The sequence below is a fragment of the Doryrhamphus excisus genome, chromosome 17 (genome assembly GCF_030265055.1).
Source record: "Doryrhamphus excisus isolate RoL2022-K1 chromosome 17, RoL_Dexc_1.0, whole genome shotgun sequence".
NCBI lineage: Eukaryota > Metazoa > Chordata > Actinopteri > Syngnathiformes > Syngnathidae > Doryrhamphus > Doryrhamphus excisus.
In genome coordinates, this window is record NC_080482.1 from 119,673 (window position 1) to 139,502 (window position 19,830).

General features: G+C 45.4%; 2 protein-coding genes across 3 annotated transcripts in view; one reads left to right on the plus strand and one right to left on the minus strand.

Moving 5' to 3' along the window:
• On the plus strand, positions 1-19,675 carry LOC131105468 (transmembrane protein 65-like). Of its 2 annotated transcripts, XM_058053611.1 has the most exons (9): positions 1-55; positions 147-243; positions 419-738; positions 7,253-7,297; positions 9,872-9,939; positions 10,576-10,630; positions 13,677-13,719; positions 17,442-17,547; positions 18,276-19,675. In XM_058053611.1, exons 3-9 carry the CDS (start codon positions 459-461, stop codon positions 18,426-18,428), a joined length of 750 nt encoding a protein of 249 aa, XP_057909594.1. In that variant the 5' UTR covers positions 1-55; positions 147-243; positions 419-458; the 3' UTR covers positions 18,429-19,675. The 2 variants fall into 2 exon arrangements, 1 of the variants encoding a protein (XP_057909594.1); XR_009119940.1 differs by having other exon boundaries at positions 3-243; positions 14,129-17,547; positions 18,276-18,327.
• Positions 16,225-19,830, minus strand: part of mboat1 (membrane bound O-acyltransferase domain containing 1) — a 13,326-nt gene continuing 9,720 nt past the window's right edge. The window contains exon 14 of the mRNA XM_058053610.1: positions 16,225-16,909. The gene's annotated coding sequence lies outside the window, so the exon portion shown is untranslated. The remainder of the gene's footprint in view (positions 16,910-19,830) is intronic.

Here is a 19,830-nt window from a genome sequence, read left to right on the forward strand (position 1 = left end):
CTTCCAGTGGCTCGAGCCAGGTCTCATCCGCCTCGCACGATCCCGTCAAACGAAGGTTACGCTAGCTGGCGCTCCTTTTGCCAATATGTCATTTCCCCAAATTATGACCACGAAGAGCGTCTTTTTAACGGCTTTTCTCTCGTTAGTCTGTAGCCTTTGAGCGGGGAAGAAAAGAAGAGACGTGCCGTTTTTAGAGCCTTTATCCCGGAGCTTGTTGGACGGGACAGCCGAGCACCGACTGATGTAAGCCAAGTTGATTTAAATGATGCTATCATTTAGCCATCAGTACTGCTCATCTACTACCATTTAGCCACGCCTGCTCGGGGCCCTTTGGGCAACCCTCGTTGTCTTTTTATGTTTTATGTGTGAGTGTAATAGGGCATGCACCACTAACCGGCCCGGTGCCATGTCCCTCCAGCTTTCTGACCCTCGTCGCCCCCCTCCCGCCCCATCTGGAGATGCTACCCAGCCTGCGGGGACTCCTGCGGCCCGTCCTCTACATGAGAGCCGGCAGCGGGCCCCTACGAGCCGGGCTGTTCGGCCAGCAAGCTTCATCCTTGTCCGGCCCGGGTCTGTCGGCCGCGAGGCGCCACCTGGGCACCCACCCGCTGAAGGAACCGGTGGAGCCCCTCAACTCGCCCCGTGGAGCCAAGGAGTTTATTTATAGCCTCCACCCGTCTGAACGCACATGCCTGCTGCGGGAGCTGCACAGGTTTGAGTCCATCGCCATCGCCCAAGGTAGGTGTGCAGCAGTGCGCGTTTGATGCTGTATAGGCTGCATCTCTGCATACGGTATGCCGATGATATACCTTTGGCATGTCGCTGTCACCCGTGGCCAGCCAGACCTTTTTTAACTGGGGTGGCCAAGGTGAGACCATGACTCAATGTGGGGTGCCAATAAGTTGATACCTGAAATGTGTAGAAGCCTGAAGAGTGACCATGGGTGGCCACCACGCCTCATGACCTGGTAGCATACTATACACTTTATTAGGTACGCATGTCCTTAACCCGCCTTGACCAGCCAGGGTCACATTCCACCTGCGCTTTACCAGGGTTTAGGTTTATAACCAGGGTTTATAACCAGGGTTTATAACCAGGGTTTATAACCAGGGTTTATAACCAGGGTTTATAACCAGGGTTTATAACCAGGGTTTATAACCAGGGTTTATAGAGTTCGAGTCCAGAGCCCTGGACGTGGAGCTAAATGTCCAGACTGAACAGCATGACTCAGCATGTCAGGGAGTGAGTAGTACACATACCACACATGGGACGTTCCGATGGAGATTCAAACCCAGATCTTCGAGCATGCGGGCAATCAATGACATTTCACCTCCCTCTGTGTAGAGGCCATTATCTATGGACCTCCAATCAGTGGCTGAAGTTGAACTCCCATTGCTGAAAGCATTCATGTGTAGCCATACATGATTCTCACATTTGCAAGCCATTTACAGTACATTTTGTAGTAAATGGATGAATTTGTTAGTTCTGGGGTCAAACTGTCACCATCATAACATACATAACATATTTACTGACTGACAATACGGCGGCCAAAGGAGTGATTTCAATGACAAAAGATGTTTTGAATTGTACTGAGCTTTGACTTTAGAGGTTGCACTTTATTTGTAAGGAATACCCAGCACTTCATGGAGGTCACCTGTGATTCTGATAGCCCCCTTATTGATTTTACAGTACACTATTCATGTCTAAAATAGCCCACTGGTTGTATATGCCGTATTCCCTATTATTAGAATTACAAGAGTGAGTCCTTGGTAAGATACTGCATGTCCCTGTGCACTGCACTGCCATACAAAAACATGACGCTGCAAGTCTTGAAACACATCCATCATTGGAGCAGATCGATTAGTCGGGAGAGGAGACGATGACAACCAGGGTCTCAGTATTGTGTGAGCGAGAATGATTCTTGTGTTCTCTGCTGCCGTTCGGAGCAAAGAGTCATTTTCTTGGATGGATATGTACTTGATCCTGGAATGGCAAGCTCAGCAACAACTCCAGTCATCAGCCTTTAGTGGAAAGTCACAGCAAAGAAATAGAAACCAGAATAGTTGTACATGCAAGTAGGATCTCTGGCATCTGAAAGGAAAACTAGAAGTACATTCACCAATACATGCATACATGTAGTTGATACCAGTCATACATTATTCACCAAGAATAATGAATAATAATCACATGTTGAGCCATTTTTCTGTAATCCTACTCACTAACAACCGAACAGGGACAAAAACATCCTTGACGCAGCTGATGTAACAATAAACAAAGCTCCTTTCTCAGCATGAATATTGACCCCAATATGAAAGTAAAATACTAATAACCCCTTTCATGTGCAAATTCACCCCACTTGATGTTTAACTTGCTGAGTATGTTGTGTGCAGTCTTCAGCAAGTTATTGTAGCTTCCTGTTTGTAGAAATAACAAGAGGAACGGCATGAGAGCACGCGGATTGGCGGAAATTCCAGACACAAGGAGACTGTATTTTTGAAGGCTGCAGCTCGGGCTGCTCCGAACGATCGGCCACTAATCGGTATCGGCTGATATCAGTGGGGAAAAAACACAGTATCGATATCGGCCGATACTTGCCTCAAAACGCCAATCAACTCCGCCCCACCGCAGCATCCGGAACAAACATGTCTGCCGTGTGTGGGACTCCTGTTTTGGTGAGAGTGAGAGAAGTTTGGCCCGAAAGAATGTCGCATTGGGGCGGCGCTTTGAAAAGCTTTAGATTGGTGCGGCACTTGGGGGCCAGCGCTCAGCAGGGTGTGGTGAGGGGCAGGCTGGCGATGTTTGTGTTCCATATAGCATCTAGTACTTATTATACAGATGCTGTCACTTTACCACAAGGTTGACACCAGGCTGTTTCCCTTTGATGGCTGACAAGTCATTGTAAAAGACACAAGTCAAGTGTGTGTGTTGAGGTGTTCCTTGTCATTTTGTTTTGGTCGCACATCAACGACCCCTGAAGGCCGCACAGAAGAACATTTCCATCTCTGCCGTGTTATGTTTGCAGCTCAACTTCAGCCCTCACTGATCCTACTTCCAGTCTTTCATCAGACCATCTCAGTCCAAGCCTCAGTCCGTTACCATCTTGGCTCAGGGTTCATTCTTATGTTATGTTTGCAGTCTTTTGTGTTTGTTTTTTTGTGTGTAACTTTGTGTATAGCAGCTTTACACTTTCAACCACTGGCAGGGCAAAACAAAAGACAATACCAATAAATAGCAATTTCCGTACTGATGATACCATAGAGATAGAAAATGAAAAGATTGAGCATGTTGAAAGCTACAAACAACTCGGCAACACAAGAGACAAAGTTGTAATCCCGGTTAAGGCTGGCTGGAGCTTGGCAGATTGAAAGATATCCTTTGCGACAAAAAATGTGCTGTCGTCCATAGGAGACGGCTCTTTGACCATGTGTACTACCTGCAATGACGGGTGGGAAACCTGGACAACTACCATGTTTTCTCAACAACAACGTATCACCTCACAGAGACAAATGCTCCACATCTCGAGATACTTATCACAAAAGAGGCAAAAATGTCCATTACTGTTTTCAAAGCTGACGTGTGTGAATATATCTTGTTTTGCGTAAAACATCAAGATAGTAGGTCTGCTTTCGTGGGTGACGAAGGACATCATCAGAGGATATTTACATTTGAATTTGACCTTTTCAATTAGTGGGAAATGTGAAAGATTTTCATTTAACGCGTTTAACACGGACACCTCCTAGTCCAATTTGTGTGGGCAGATGTGGCTGTAAGGCACACTGACCAAGGGTTCCAGCTGGAAAACTATGAACGGTGTATTATTCAGCCCCCGTACAACAGTATTGCTTGAAAAGTGCAAGTGTCATAGTAGCTGTTAGCAAAGGGTCTGGGCCCAAAATGTTTGATGGGTAGAACTGGTGCTTCCAAATGGTTAGATGATCCAAATGGCGTTAAGCTGCTTGAGGATGCCTTGGGAGAGAAGTCATCTTGGGCTGCATGGATTGTATGCTATGATGGTAGATGGTATGCATCAACAGGAAACTGGCTGAGATCAAATGTGGACATGGATTCATCATCATCATCATCATCATCATCATCTCTTTATGGTCAGAGTGACACTGCAGGCTGTCTTTGTCGATTTTAAACAGCCCAATTAAAATATATTTTTCCCATTTCTGAGCCGTATGAAGCTCCGCCCCTGCCTTGTTAGTCGGGACAATATTTCCAGGACTTAATCTTCTTTTATCTCTTCCTATTCTGCTGCCTAATTGGCGTTTGTGGGGATTGCGGCGGGTGTTTGGAGTCCTCTTAAGTCCCACTGAGCAATCCTCCCGTGGTGCTCTGCTGACATGCAGCACTGTCAGGTGTACTACATAGCAGATGATTACAAACCTTATTCTTTTCACTACACTCTCTTATGATGTGGCCCACATAATTCTGTCTCATAAATCATAGAAATATGCTGCAATGTTTGAGCTTGATGAATGGCTCTTCTACACACACGCACACATGCAGTCTCGGTAGAATGCAGTATGTGCCAACCGAAATGCTGCATCCCACGCCTCCTTAATGAGAGACTCCAAAATGGCTAAAAAGCAAAGGGCAAATGAGGATGACCTTTGCCAGTAAAAACAGAGCGTGATATGCCGCCGTCGGACATGAACAACCATCGCCTCTGCAAATGTTGTGTATGAGGCTGCAGTGGATCGTCGGAACAGACTTTTTCTTGTATTTGATGATTGATGGTGTACTGACAACTTATCCAACGTGAGGAGTCGTGTATATGTTGATGTTGTTCAGACGTGAAAATAGTGTCTCCATCGAGCACAGAAAAAGTTTCTTTCTGTAACTGTACATAAGATGTTAACACGTTTGTTGATGAACCCGTAATGTTGGACCTTTCCCACGTGAAAATGTGTCAAAATATATCCATCGCCATGCATTACGTTTCCTACTGGTTTGTATGCAGTCAGCTCAATGGAAGCAGGAAAGGCGCTCTGGACAGCATTTGTTAAATATCACCATATCACAAGAGGGTTAGCAGTAATTATCATGCATGAACACGTTTTAGCTAGTTAGCTAGTTTTAGCTACATTGGGAAGTGCATTCAAGTGCATCTTGGATACGAGCAGTTATACACTTGTAATAAACACGTTGTTCAGATGTGAAAGTGATTCTTGGGGGTTGCCAATTCCAATCTGTCAGTACGGTCACTATGGGCTACTCGGACAAACGTGCAAGATTAAGGCCGCCCATGGCCGTGGTTAGCGGCCCATCACGCTCCATTAGAGGCTTTTCCCCTTCCTTCCTGCTGAGCCCAATTTCTTGCAGGAGGGCAGTGCTGCACCACACAATCAATGCCTTGCCCCAGGGGACCTTTGTCAGCCAATCAATGGTCTCTTCTTACCTGGTGTCTTTGGGAGTTAATGTGTGGATGAACTGCAAGGACTTTCTGTCGTAGCCTGACAAATGCGTGTGGTCTCCATGACAAACACGCTTTGCTGTTGGAGATCCTTCCTCATTTGGTCTTTCAGCAACATGAGACATCCTGAAAGGACAGGAGAACGGGATTTGAAGCTCACGGAGGGAGAAAACGTGCTGACACTGTGCAGTCCAGAAAATGTTTCATGTTGAATGAAATTAGAAGAACTAATGTCACTCTCTTATAGCAACCCCAAAGTGCAGGCTGAAACACGGCTTTTTCTTTAGCGTACCTCGGAAATGCCTGTGACGGATGGAATTAGACATCTGCATGTGGAAATTGGACTCCTACTTCCACAGATCGGCGTGAAACAAATCCAATTTCACAGAACCTGCAAGAGGAAGCGACTTTATTGCCCTCAGCTTTGAGAGCGAGTGGAGATTCCTGCTGGTTTCTGCTCCGCATAGCGCCGCTGAAACTAAGTGGTACGCTTTATTTTGGTACAGTTGTTATCCAAAGTTGTCAGTTGGACTAAAACAAGCAATCGTACCAAATTTGCTTGACTTTTGTTGCGTTAAGAAGGGTAGTGGAATGGTAGCGGCAAGGTGGAGAGGACACATCACTCGGATGCCACCATGGGAAGAACATGAATGGATTGTTTTTCTTCCGTGTTAATGTGGAGATGCAGCACTGCTTCTTTCCATGTCATTTGTTCGTCTTTGGTGGCACCGGTGCATTGTCACACGAGCGTTGCTGATCCCCATCTCTCGCTGTCAAACGTCACATTCCCGAGTTAGCGTTATCTCCTGAAAAGTCCTTCACGGCAAACACACACAAGAGGCTCATCTATCAAGCGACGACAGTTGAATATTTTTGTTGCCACCAATCAAGGATTACTAGCGTCGTGTCAGGTTCGCCTCCCCCCTTAGATGTACGTATCAGTGCTGGTGTCTCCTAAGGATGTGTCCTCACCCCACTTTTCTCCAAACGAGAAATATTGCCAATTTCTTTGTGTGACACCCCTCGTCAACATGGCTGCACCTTTGTGCACCTATAAAAGACACCTCTATGTTGTACCGTCCATCCATGCTCTGGTATTGTTACAGTGATGCCTCCTCCATCGCCATTAATGGCTTTCAGACCTGTCGATGCATTCATGTGTTGGGAAAATGAAGTTGCGGAAAGTGACGTCAGGGGCTGATGCGGGTTACCCCTGCAGCAGTAGGCCATCTTTTTAGGATGATTGCACCTGTTGTGAGATGATTCAAACCTGCAGTAAGAGCCTATTGGTCCAGTGTTGAGTCTATTTCCGCCTATTTTCCATCTTCTATCTTGTGTGTCTCACCCAACATTACTGTAGTATTACTGAGTCAGTAATACTAGTTCATCATTTTAGAATACTCCATATCTTCATACCGTTGACGAATGTGTCTTCTAAAGGCCTAATATTCATTAGTTCACTCAGGTACTCCCCTGTCCTCCCCCATTCCAAAATCATGCTAGCGTCATTGCCCCCCTCCCCCAAATTGTCCATAGGTATGAATGTGAGTGTGAATGGTTGTTTGTCTATATGTGCCCTGGGATTGGCTGGCCACCAGTCCAGGGTGGACCCCGCCTCTCCCACACACAATAATACACCATCAGTGTTTCCTTTTGTGACGTCATACGAGCTTTCTGAGTGAAGGCATCACCGTCCTCTTCCTCTCTCTGATGCACTTTTACCTTCTCTTTTTAGGTGCTTTTCACCTTCTAGGCTAGCTTGTTTCCCCAAATGCATGTTTGACCTTTCTTCCTTTTATAGTTGAAACATCTTCATCCTCTCTTTGTCACCAGGGCAGCTTGAGATTGCACCACCTACTGCAGCACAGTTGAGATATGGTAAGGAGTGTTTTTTCATGTTTGTATGTGTGCTGGCCGTATCATGCACTGTTATTTAGCCTTTAAGGTAGACCTTTCAACAGGACTGGATGCAACGTATGAATCCTCCCGTCCTGTGCAGTACTGAAACGTAGTAGTGAATTTTCCTGCTGTAGTAGTAAAACATTCATGGTGGTAGCAACACTCCTCACTTAGCAGTCGACAAAGAAAGCTATTGGCTAATGTAGTAATTCTTAAAGTTTGGGACACACAAACACATCTGGTGGTGCGTAGATCCTTCATGGAAATGAAACTGATTTGAGAAACCGCCTGCCACCCAGACGATTACGGAGCAAATACATGAACCAGACGCCAGCGCTACCAAATAGGTCTGTCCCTGGACTAAAGTAGATTTCTGCACAGGTTAAACATGTGGTCATTGTTTTGAAACCATAACCACATTCTCCAAAGCACGACTCCGCTCTAAAACTTTAAAAAATATATGCTTCTGACCAGCAAGACGAGGTCTCAATAGCCACGTTTACATGAGGAGTTTTTCATCTTTCTACATGGAAAGGAATGTTCCAATCTCCTGTCTATATGCGCCGCTATAATCAAACAGAATAGTCAATGGGGCATGCCCAGTAAAGCATAAACATCAACATCACGTGATACCGACTTCCCTGAGTTTTTCTTTCACCTGTTGGAATATAAACAGCCATCATAGTAAACATATTAATGCCGTACCACCTATAAACAGCCATCATAGTAAACATATTATGCCGTACCACCTATAAACAGTCATCATAGTACACATATTAACGCCGTACCACCTATAAACAGCCATCATAGTAAACATATTAACGCCGTACCACCTATAAACAGCCATCATAGTAAACATATTAATGCCGTACCACCTATAAACAGCCATCATAGTACACATATTAACGCCGTACCACCTATAAACAGCCATCATAGTAAACATATTAATGCCGTACCACCTATAAACAGTCATCATAGTACACATATTAATGCCGTACCACCTATAAACAGCCATCATAGTAAACATATTAACGCCGTACCACCTATAAACAGCCATCATAGTAAACATATTAATGCCGTACCACCTATAAACAGTCATCATAGTACACATATTAACGCCGTACCACCTATAAACAGCCATCATAGTAAACATATTAATGCCGTACCACCTATAAACAGCCATCATAGTAAACATATTAATGCCGTACCACCTATAAACAGCCATCATAGTAAACATATTAATGCCGTACCACCTATAAACAGCCATCATAGTAAACATATTAATGCCGTACCACCTATAAACAGCCATCATAGTACACATATTAATGCCGTACCACCTATAAACAGCCATCATAGTACACATATTAATGCCGTACCACCTATAAACAGTCATCATAGTACACATATTAACGCCGTACCACCTATAAACAGCCATCATAGTAAACATATTAATGCCGTACCACCTATAAACAGCCATCATAGTAAACATATTAATGCCGTACCACCTATAAACAGCCATCATAGTAAACATATTAATGCCGTACCACCTATAAACAGCCATCATAGTAAACATATTAATGCCATACCACCTATAAACAGCCATCATAGTAAACATATTAATGCCGTACCACCTATAAACAGCCATCATAGTAAACATATTAATGCCGTACCACCTATAAACAGCCATCATAGTACACATATTAATGCCGTACCACCTATAAACAGCCATCATAGTACACATATTAATGCCGTACCACCTATAAACAGTCATCATAGTAAACATATTAACGCCGTACCACCTATAAACAGCCATCATAGTAAACATATTAACGCCGTACCACCTATAAACAGCCATCATAGTAAACATATTAATGCCGTACCACCTATAAACAGCCATCATAGTAAACATATCAAGTCACTTTCAAAGTGAAATAGCTCAGTCACGCTGCTTGCCATCCCAACATTACATGAGATATGTATAATGTTGAGCATGAGATATGTATAATGTTGAGCATGAGATATGTATAATGTTGAGCATGAGATATGTATAATGTTGAGCATGAGATATGTATAATGTTGAGCATGAGATATGTATAATGTTGAGCATGAGATATGTATAATGTTGAGCATGAGATATGTATAATGTTGAGCATGAGATATGTATAATGTTGAGCATGAGATATGTATAATGTTGAGCATGAGATATGTATAATGTTGAGCATGAGATGGAGTAGTCATTTTTGTGTCCCAGAAATCATTCATTAATGTTCACTCTTGTCTTTGTCGTAGTTTGTAGTTCATCATTTCCATTGTTTGTCTAATAATGAGATCAAATCTGGGATGGTATCAGGTGACACGATACTGATACCAGATGTATTAGCGATATTGTCTTCATGCATAAAAGATGCATCCATTTTACTGCCAGCAGAGAGCTGTAGTTTTGAACAACTATTACTATTCTTATTCTACCCCAAAAGGCGAGGCACATCAAATGGCCGTGTTTTTCTTAGTGAACGACTGTAGTGTGTGCTCATTTCCTTATTTCTTTTGCAGTTCTACTGCACAATGCACTCCCCTTCGTTGGATTTGGCTTTCTGGACAACTGCATCATGATTGTTGCCGTAAGTGTTCGACCAAGGCTGGTACGCTGTCGTTGCTAACACTGAGAGAAGGCGCCAAGAAAGAAGGAAGTGTGTGACAGTGAGGAGTTATTTTCATGAAAATGTGGTGTACTTCGGCTGTCGAGTGGTTAGCATGCAGGCCTCACGGTTAGGAGACACGAGTTCAATTCCACCCTTGGTTTGCATGTTCTCCCCGTGCATGCATGCCTTTTCTATGGGGACTCCGGTTCCCTCCCCATTCCAAAAACATGCTAGCTTGATTGGCCACTCTAAATTGTCCATAGGTATGAATGTGGGGGGAGTGGTTGTTGGTCTATATGTGCCCTGGGATTGGCTGGCACCAGTCCAGGGTGGACCCCGCCTCTCCCCAAGACGGAGAAAAACCCACACATGCACGGGGAGAACATGCAAACTTCACACAGAGATGGCTGAGGGTGGAATTGAACTCGTGTCTTTTAGCTGTGAGTTCTGCGTGCTAACCACTCACCGCCGTGCAGCCTGCTGATTACTAAAGAATGAAAAATGGTAGAAACAAACGTGTTTTTCTGCTAAAGATGAGTGTAATCTTGCATGTTTAAAAATCAAAGGTGTAAAATGGGCGGGTCTTTGAAGAGATGGTTGTTGTTCTACCTGCAGGGCACGCAGATTGAGTTGTCCATCGGTGTGATCCTCGGCATCTCTACTATGGCAGGTAAGATCTCCATGCGTCTTGGATGGAAAGCAATCAATGTGACGGTTGGTTGATTTTGAAACGAAGCAATAGTACACCTGATCATCACCACACCCGCTGACCTTTCCGTGGCACACGTCCACATGTTGTTACCGGGTTCCATGACTGGCCCGTTCGCTTTTAACATGATGGCTTCCTATTCCGGGAAAGCAATATTCCTATTGTGTGTTATGCAATACATTAGAAATATTACATTGCTGATTGTCATTAAACAATCGTAGTCATTGTCAAGAACAGGCAACAGCATCACACACACGGAAACAGGAGCTCAGAACGCTGAAAGCAGCTCTCCCGTACCTCCAGTGTAGCCCAACGGATCAACTCATTCGCTCACAAGACCGATTTCTACGGCTTTTCCATCTTTTCCATCGTTTGCCCAAGAGGCACAAAGAGGTGATGTTTGGTGCGGTTAAGCTCTAGGGGGCCACGGCCACAAGGGGGCAGTAGTGCATGTTGGAGGGCATCTTTCCCATCAATGCCAGGCATGCTCCACAGCAACCAGGAAGTGAAAAGGCATCTGGTCATGTTGCACAAGCAGGGTAGCAGTAAAGGGACATTTTAGTCATACACACGTATGACACACGTTTAGTCATGCACACGTGCACACGTGCACACGTACAAACACACACTTCAGTTGCAAATGAAATGGCAAGATTGTAAATAGTTATGTATTTGTTTTTTTCGTTGAAACAACCATTTTTTGTGGCGTTACGTTGCGGCATGGTTGTTTAGACATTTAGGCCAAATGTACGGGTATTGAACCGGGTTCCACTGCTGATTACCAACCAAGAGGAAAAGGTAGAAGCAGACCTTGTTCTGCTGAAGGAGGACTCTCGTCTTTCTTTTGCTATCTTTGCGATGTACCGCGTGTCTAAAGCCCAAGAACACAACGTTGGCTGTGCTTTGACGTATCATCAATCATGGCTGGGATTCAATGACTTCAAAGTCTGACTTTTGCTGCCTTGCTTTGACTGCGTTTACGGTTTCTGTACTGACTGCCTGTGAACGGCCTCCTTACCAGCGATATCGGGCAAGAAAGCTCTGTGGTCAGACCTCCAAGCCAGAGATGCGTTAGATTCCGGTTTTAGACAAGCTGCAAGCGCTTTAACACTCGCTGCCTGCTAAGTGCGAGTGTGCGGATGGGACTAAAACGTCCACCGCCATAAGACCACGTAGCCGCAGATAGATGAAGGGTAAGAGCTGCTTGCTTCCTTATCCTCACTGCTTCCACCACTGAGACGCCATTACTGCAGCTGCGGGGACATTCAGGCTCCAAACGGCCGCTCCAAGGTGATGCAGTGCCAGTGTCAAGACTGCAGTCAGGTCCACCAATCACAGCATTTCTGGGGTGCAGATGTTTGTGGATGAGTTGACTGACGCGTTGCTAAATATGACCTGCTAATGAAAGTCAAAAGATTTAGAAAGGCTGCACCTTGACTGTGTTGCCATCCTCGTTTGTTTCATGCTTCATTTATTCACTAGCCATTATTCTTGTACCAGAATGGATGGACCACCACCACGTTTGTTTTATTTCACATTTACAGTACATTACAACTTCTACAAGATACTAGCATAGCTGGGTGTCCATTGACGGTATGGTGCTTTAAAGATCTAACTAACCTTACTATATTATTATGTCCAGCAAAATATGTGCATCTACCTTAAAATTCACCTCTTTTCATGGCACTATTAGGATAGGCCAAAATAATGGAGACACTGTTATTAGAGCTTTTAGTGCTGTGGTCTCCGTCCTGTGCGAGTAGCAGAAGCCCCCGTATGCTTGGAGCCGAGCTGGACGCTAACATGGTAGAGTTTCATCTCGGCACGCTGGCTTCGCTCGCTGGAATCCACATGTGCAGGCGTTCCCTCCCAAACGGGAACAGCATGCTGCCGTGGAGCGTACTTAAGTCGTGCTGCCGTGGAGCGTACTTAAGTCGTGCTGCCGTGGAGCGTACTTAAGTCGTGCTGCCGTGGAGCGTACTTAAGTCGTGCTGCCGTGGAGCGTACTCCGTCGTGCTTAAGCAAAGTGGAATGTACATCGAATGTCGTCCCTCGGCCCCCACCCTCACACGCATCACGTTGCAGTTTCACAACTTCACTCCATCACCGATTTTCAAACTTATATTCATGAATAAATCATGATGTTTTGTGCTTGAAAAGCCAGTGGAATATCAGTGGAAAATATGCATCATAAAATAAATGAAACATTGTCAAGCATAAAAGATGCGTTGAAATTGGGGAAGTACTGGTAGTATTCTACATTGGCCACTAGGTGTCAGTAATTGTTGCATGAGAGCATCAATTATCTAACAGGCACAACAATCATCATAACAATAACAACAAGGTCACTTCCTGTCCTCCACACGGAACACATCTACTGTGGCGAGCACGGCTTTGACTTGCGTCTTCATGGACTTACTTCCTCTGATTACATCTGCTGTGCTGGCTGAGCCGATCTAAAGGCTACTTTTATGGGTGCTACTTCATGGACATTCACTCATCATGCTCGGGTCTGGAAGGGATTACCAGTGATAAACCAGGGACGACCGTACACCAGCGCCAGTACGTCCTGATGTTAAACCCACGTTGAACCGCTCTCTGACAACGTCAGTCAAAACAGAGTGTTGTCAAAGCGGTGTATGTCATATGCAGCAGGTATTATTGCTGTCCTGCCAAAGCCGAGGTTTGGTGCGTGTGGGCCAGCGTCTCGTCATTGTGGGCGAGCGTCTCGTCATTGTGGGCGAGCGTCTCGTCATTGTGGGCGAGCGTCTCGTCATTGTGGGCGAGCGTCTGGTCATTGTGGGCGAGCGTCTCGTCATTGTGGGCGAGCGTCTCGTCATTGTGGGCGAGCGTCTCGTCATTGTGGGCGAGCGTCTGGTCATTGTGGGCGAGCGTCTCGTCATTGTGGGCGAGCGTCTCGTCATTGTGCCCGCGGGCCAATGAGCCATGCAAAGCTCAGTCTAATAACTCCAAACTTCAATCTCACTCTGGTCTCTTCCACCCTCAGCTGCTGCTCTCGGCAACCTGGTGTCGGATCTGGCAGGACTCGGGTAAGAGTTTCTCACCAGCACGCACGTCAACACACAGACACGCCTCCAGACGTCAGGGTTCGGGTGACGCCTGGAGGTCTGACACCAGGCACAAAGCACTTTTGAAGCACCTGACTGCTAACTTCAGACAACCGTGTTGATACTTTTGCATCCTTTGAAAGCTCCACGAGTGCTGATGTCATTCTTGCCCTTGGCATGATGATAATATTTCATCACAGTCTGAAACCCCAACTTGTCAACGTATGCCAACGTATGCCAACGTATGCCAACCTATGCCAACCTATGCCAACGTATGCCAACGTAGCAGCCTTGGGTTTAGCTTTCTTCTATTAAGATGATTGTTCTTGTCGCCAATGTGCTTTTCCATCATATTTTGCTCCTGCGTGTCACCCATCACGGTCGTGTACAGCAGCCGATCCTCATTGGACCAGCTGAGGGTTAAAATGGTGGACAGTGGAGACCGCCGCCTCAAAGGAAGGTCACGTGCGTACACGGCACAACTGGAGTCCAAGCAGGATTCCAGCCACGTTTGTATTTTTGTAACAACTAAGTTTGCTCCATCAATGAAATAACATTTTGGCATATTGTATATTATGTCAAATAAGCCAAATAATCCGCCAACAACAAGAATACTTTCCAGTGTGTAATCTTCTACTTTGAAACTTGCATCTTACACAGCAGTGCGGCTCATTTGGGGCCATGTTCTATTCTCATGACATCTCCGTTACCTGTTGAAATACGTAGCGCTAGCGAGTCAGGGAGGGAACGGCAGCCCTAATCACAAGATAATCCCGAAGTCACACGAGGACTGTTATGCAATATAAGTGTATATGTGTACATATATGTGATGTACATTCATGTAACATAAGGTAACATTTCATGCCTGAAATAAATTAAGAGAAAGAAAGATAAGAGTCTGTTACCTTAGAAGCAACACTAAAATCATCACATGGCAGCTTAACACTCAAAAGGTAGCGAAGAAATATGCAATCCAAGTACCAATACAAGTTTGAAATAAACAACTATTTTAACCCCCCCCCCCCCCCCATTCCAAAAACATGCTAGCTTGATTGGCCACTCCAAATTGTCCATAGGTATGAATGTGAGTGTGAATGGTTGTTTGTCTATATGTGCCCTGGGATTGGCTGGCCACCAGTCCAGCTGGGATAGGCTCCAGCACCCCCAATAGAAAATGAATGATTAGTTCCAGTGTTCCCAATTCCACATCCAGCAGCCTGCTGTGACGGGGTCATCGTCCGTATGGCCAGACGTTGTTTTCGAGTCTGATGGTGTAGATGTCACGCCCTGTGTGGGTTTGCACGTGACAGTTTATGTTTGAGTTTCCGGCCTAGGTTTTGGTGTCCGTTTTGAACTCTTATTTTGTATTTAACTTCCTGTTTTGCCCTGTCGTCCTTGGTTGCCTTAATCACTCACACCTGTCCCTAATTTGTGTTTGTATTTAGTTCAGGTGTGTGCATCTCCCCTTTGTGGGATTATTGTATTGTTTGTCCGTCAGCTACCTGAGTTGCTATTAATGCACACAATAAATATTATTTACCTGCACTTGGTCCTGCTCTCTGCATCCTGGGGTCGAACTTTAAAGCAATGAAGCCGAATCGTGACAGTAGAAGCACAATGAGTGGTCAATGAGGGTGTGTGTTGTGGTGCATGATACACCTACACCGTTTGTGTGCTTGTATCTTCATCCAACTTTGGAGCCCCTCGGGGTGATTTGTGGAGGTGAACCCAGGTCAGACATGAGGACCCGTGTGGTCAAACAATTGAATGTTTTATGTGGGAGAACAGAAAATGGTGCATTTCAGTGAAATTCATTTTCTTTGGAGCTCAGGCCCATAAAGTCTAATTACCAGGGTCCCATGTTGTTCACGTTGATGAATGATGCAGCCCCCCCCCCCCCAGTCGAGTGTCGGATATGTGACAAATAGCCCAACCTTTCCTAGCACCCTACATTTGCATAAATGACTGGCTGGCCTTTTACTCCAGGGTGGCAGACTTAGCTGTGACGCCCCCCTTGGGAGACCATCAGGACCTCGACTTCTTGCAGTAAACATGAATGAGCTCTGTCAATTGATTTTGGCGCCGCCATTCAACGGCCATCATAAAAACCATGGCCGTGCGGCGGCGACATGACTTGACTGTAGGGTTCCCGACACCCGCATTGAGCCGAGCAGGAAGGCACTATGACTTCATGTCGTATTGGCGCGACAGTCAACACTAGTCTGTAAAACCTCCAAGGCTTCAGTTTGCCAGCCAGACACGGGCGACGCCAATCCATGCCCGGGTCTTTCATCAAACCTACTGGCGTTCCACTTCTCATCTTTCTTTACACGCTTCGCCTAGCTTTCAACAACTGCCGCCAACTAGCTAGCTGGCGAGGATTCTCGTCTTCGGTCACAGTGACATTTTGTTTTTGAAAACAAACAGGAAATTAGGGTAGTTTGGGACTCCTTTTTGTCCCACAGGGAAGTGGACATGACGTCCATCGGGTACGTACGGACTGTCATGAAACTAAATATGGCTTGTCCTCCAATGGACATTGTCTATGATAGCACTCCTCATAAACATTAAACATGTACAGCTAACCCATGTGATGGGAATTGGGGCGTCCCTATTTAACACTCTGGTCCTTGTTTGGAGTCAGTGTCACCAAAGCCAAAGAAAAAGCCATCATTAAGCCTTTAATACGAGCTCAACTGACGTGTTGTGAGGTGCACTGTAGAGGTTGGCACACTGGATAGGAAGTAGATGGATGGATGGATGGATGGATGGATGGATGGATGGATTAGATCAGATTAGCTGAGATTTTCACTCGATGTTCTGACACATTGACTGACTTGACTCATCCCAGCCGTCCAAGCTAATGCGTGTCATATAGCAAGTCAGTCCCCATCTCCAAAGGCATCGTGTCCTTGGCCTTTTCATCAAAAGGGCGACTAGATGGAACCCGCGTGCTCCCTTCAATTGAATAGGAATTCTACTAAAAGGATTGCCTGTGTAGCCTCAAGTGGCTCCGGTGCTCCACTTCCTGCTGTGGCAATAGCATGCGTACACTGGTTGAGGTGTTGGCATGCTATTGGTGCGTATGCGTGGCCTGGCCGCCTCGTCTCAGCTGCTGTTGTCTTTTCTCAGTGGTCCAATTCATCTCCCGCTTGCCAGCACAGCCTGAACACTGTAAAAAATAATAGCATAAGAAAATAGGACAACTGAACACCGCTGGCACACACAAGGGATACTATGATGCTCCACGAGCTGACTGGCGCCACATGGTGGAGACGCGTTACATCACACTTATCACTCTTATTTCATGGCATCAAAGGTCAACAACGTATCAGTGCAGGAAGGAGCATCCGTTTCTGCTGAGAAGAATAGCAGCTGAGTCCTACATAATTCAATGTAGCAATTCCATCTTGTCATTTGTGTGTCAGCGATGCGGACTGTAAAATAAGATAAGATAAGGTTTGCCTTTCTTAGTCCCACAAGGGGAAGTGGCAGGTTTAGAGCAGATGAAGAAGTCCAAAATCAAGGTAATACAGGTAATACAAGTTTTATACATGTTGACCAAGCCACGGCTTTTTTATTGCACGCTTTATTGCACGGTTATTGTACAGGATTTTTTGAGTCTGAAAGTGGCCAATGGAAGACGGCATATGTTTTCCAACATTCGAATCCTATTGACTTATTTTCTTCCTGCGTGTCTCCAGGCTGGCAGGTTACGTGGAGGCTCTGGCATCTCGACTGGGCATGCAGATCCCGGACTTGAGTCCAAAGCAGGCCGACATGTGGCAGACCAGAGTCAGCTGTCACACGGTTGGTCGTTTGGCGATAATATGCGAGATAAGACTTATCGCTGAAAGCATCGTAGCTAAGAGAAGTGTCCCTCTTGTTGTCATGGTGACCCCCAGTAAAGTAGCGGCGGACCTGCCTGGTCCGTCTGTGGTAAGGTTACGGGTCGGGGTTGTGTGCAGTGCATGTGAACATTTGCAACAGCGGGCTGTCAATCATATATTTATTTGTAATGATGTGTGAGGTGATGAAAAAGTCACTTAGTCAATTAAGACACTTAATTACACTTGACCACTCCAAAGCACGAGTAAATAAATTGGAACGATGGTTCCCTAGCGGTGCTTTAACCGGCTACGTAATCAGCCGCTAACGTTGCTCCGTGAACGACGCTGATGTGTTTTTGTCTTCGCCATGCGTTGTCTGCACCTGATGGGTTTCCAATGCTGCAATTAGCTTTCATTAGCGGCGTCATCAGACGCGACAAAGGCTGACTCTTCAAGTTCCCGACAGATCGATGCGCCTTCTTTTCATGGAAGCGTGACAGGAAAGTAATAAGGAAAGTTCTTGGACTTTTGCTATGGTTTAACCCAGAATGGAAGATTCTAACTCCATTTACGGGTTGGGAGAGTAAGGGAGCGAGGAAATAGGATCTAATATGGTATTTATTATTATTATTATTATGATCAGGTTAGCCATCTATGTACGGCATGTGGTTGGATCAACACGTTCCCTGATTCCCGTGTCCTGTGCAGGGCAAAGCCATCGGCGTGGGGATCGGCTGCATCCTGGGAATGTTCCCCCTTCTCTTTTTCAAGGACGATGACGATAAGAAAGACGGTAAGACGGAGAGCAAAAAGGAGAAGACACAAGAACAAGCTGTGACATTGGAGGGCAGCAGGAAGTGACCCCGTGAAGGACTGTTTGGTGTGCTGTCAGGACTCTTTGGAGTTGGATTGATGGACCAAAATGTCCCTCAACTCCTAAAAAAGTCTCATTGTTTAAAAAGACACCTGAAGACCGGAGGTGTCACATTAGTGCTTCATTGAAGTGGAGCACGTGGACATCTCCTGAAGACGCGTCATCATCAGCCTGCTGCTATTGGCTCCACTATTACTCCTCAATGGTCCTCCTTCTCCCAGGTTTCAATGGTCCTCCTTCTCCCAGTTCAATTCCGGCAACACCAAGTCCACTTTAGTGTTGGTCTTTGGACTCGGGTGAAGCCTGGGGGTGTGCTCTTAGTTTGTGTGACGTCAGGTGACTTGGCATGGCGGCTCCCCAAGGGCGGAGAAAGGTGTGCTTTGGAACCGATCAGCGTCTTTGGCTTGGGGTTCTTCTTCTTCTTTGTGGATCACCAAATGAGACAAAATCAGCTTAACGCCGTCATGGAATTCCATTGACATTTGACACCAGGCGGCTTTTATCGGCTATGGCGTCTCTACTGCCCCCTAGGGGCAGCACCCGAGACCGCTACATTGGGTACCCGCCAAGTCCTAGTCTGATACTTTACCCTAAAAGGTCGCTAAAGGCGCCCCACATATTAGGATTAGCTTTTGGACTGTCTGTGAAAACTGACCTTTAGATTATGAGCAGATTGTGTCGGATATTAATGTTGTTGAACATATGAGTACACAAATCTTCTTCTTTTGTTGTACAATGTGTTTATTTCTGTTGGAGTACTACAACTTAAGTAACTTTATTGTTTATTGTTTGTTGGACCTCCACCATGCATGCGCTACTGACAAATCTTATTGTGTGTATTTATTTGTTACAATCCATCGTTAAAAAAAAGGATGGATTATGAATCTTGCTTCATTGCTAAACTCGTTGATTGAACAAACTATTCAGATGAACTAAGCACAATCAGTTGTTTTTAAAAATGCTTTTTCATACTTCTATTTAACATCATCAGTATTCCCAGTTGATTTGCTGTCTCGTTATTTTTAGACAAAGACGGAAGAACACTATCAAATATTTGAGGTGACAGCTGTTCATATTTTGTTGTCATGACGACTACTACTCTGAAGGAGATTTGGAAAGCATCGTGGCGTTTTGCCGCATGCTAATGAAAGCATGTAGCTATGACTCTTTTGTTTTTTGCTTTTTGTCTGCTTTTATTAAACATCATTGACTGTCGTGGTGTGTCTTTGATTGACAGTTTGATGGCCTTCCGGAATTAGTCTCTTTATGGAAGACCTGTCATCCATCCAGGCTTCACACAGATATGTTTTTGTCAAAATGAAGGTGATTTTGCGGTTCCTTTTTTCATATCGTCTAGTCGGTAGCAGGGCTGCAGCCTGGAATTTAAAA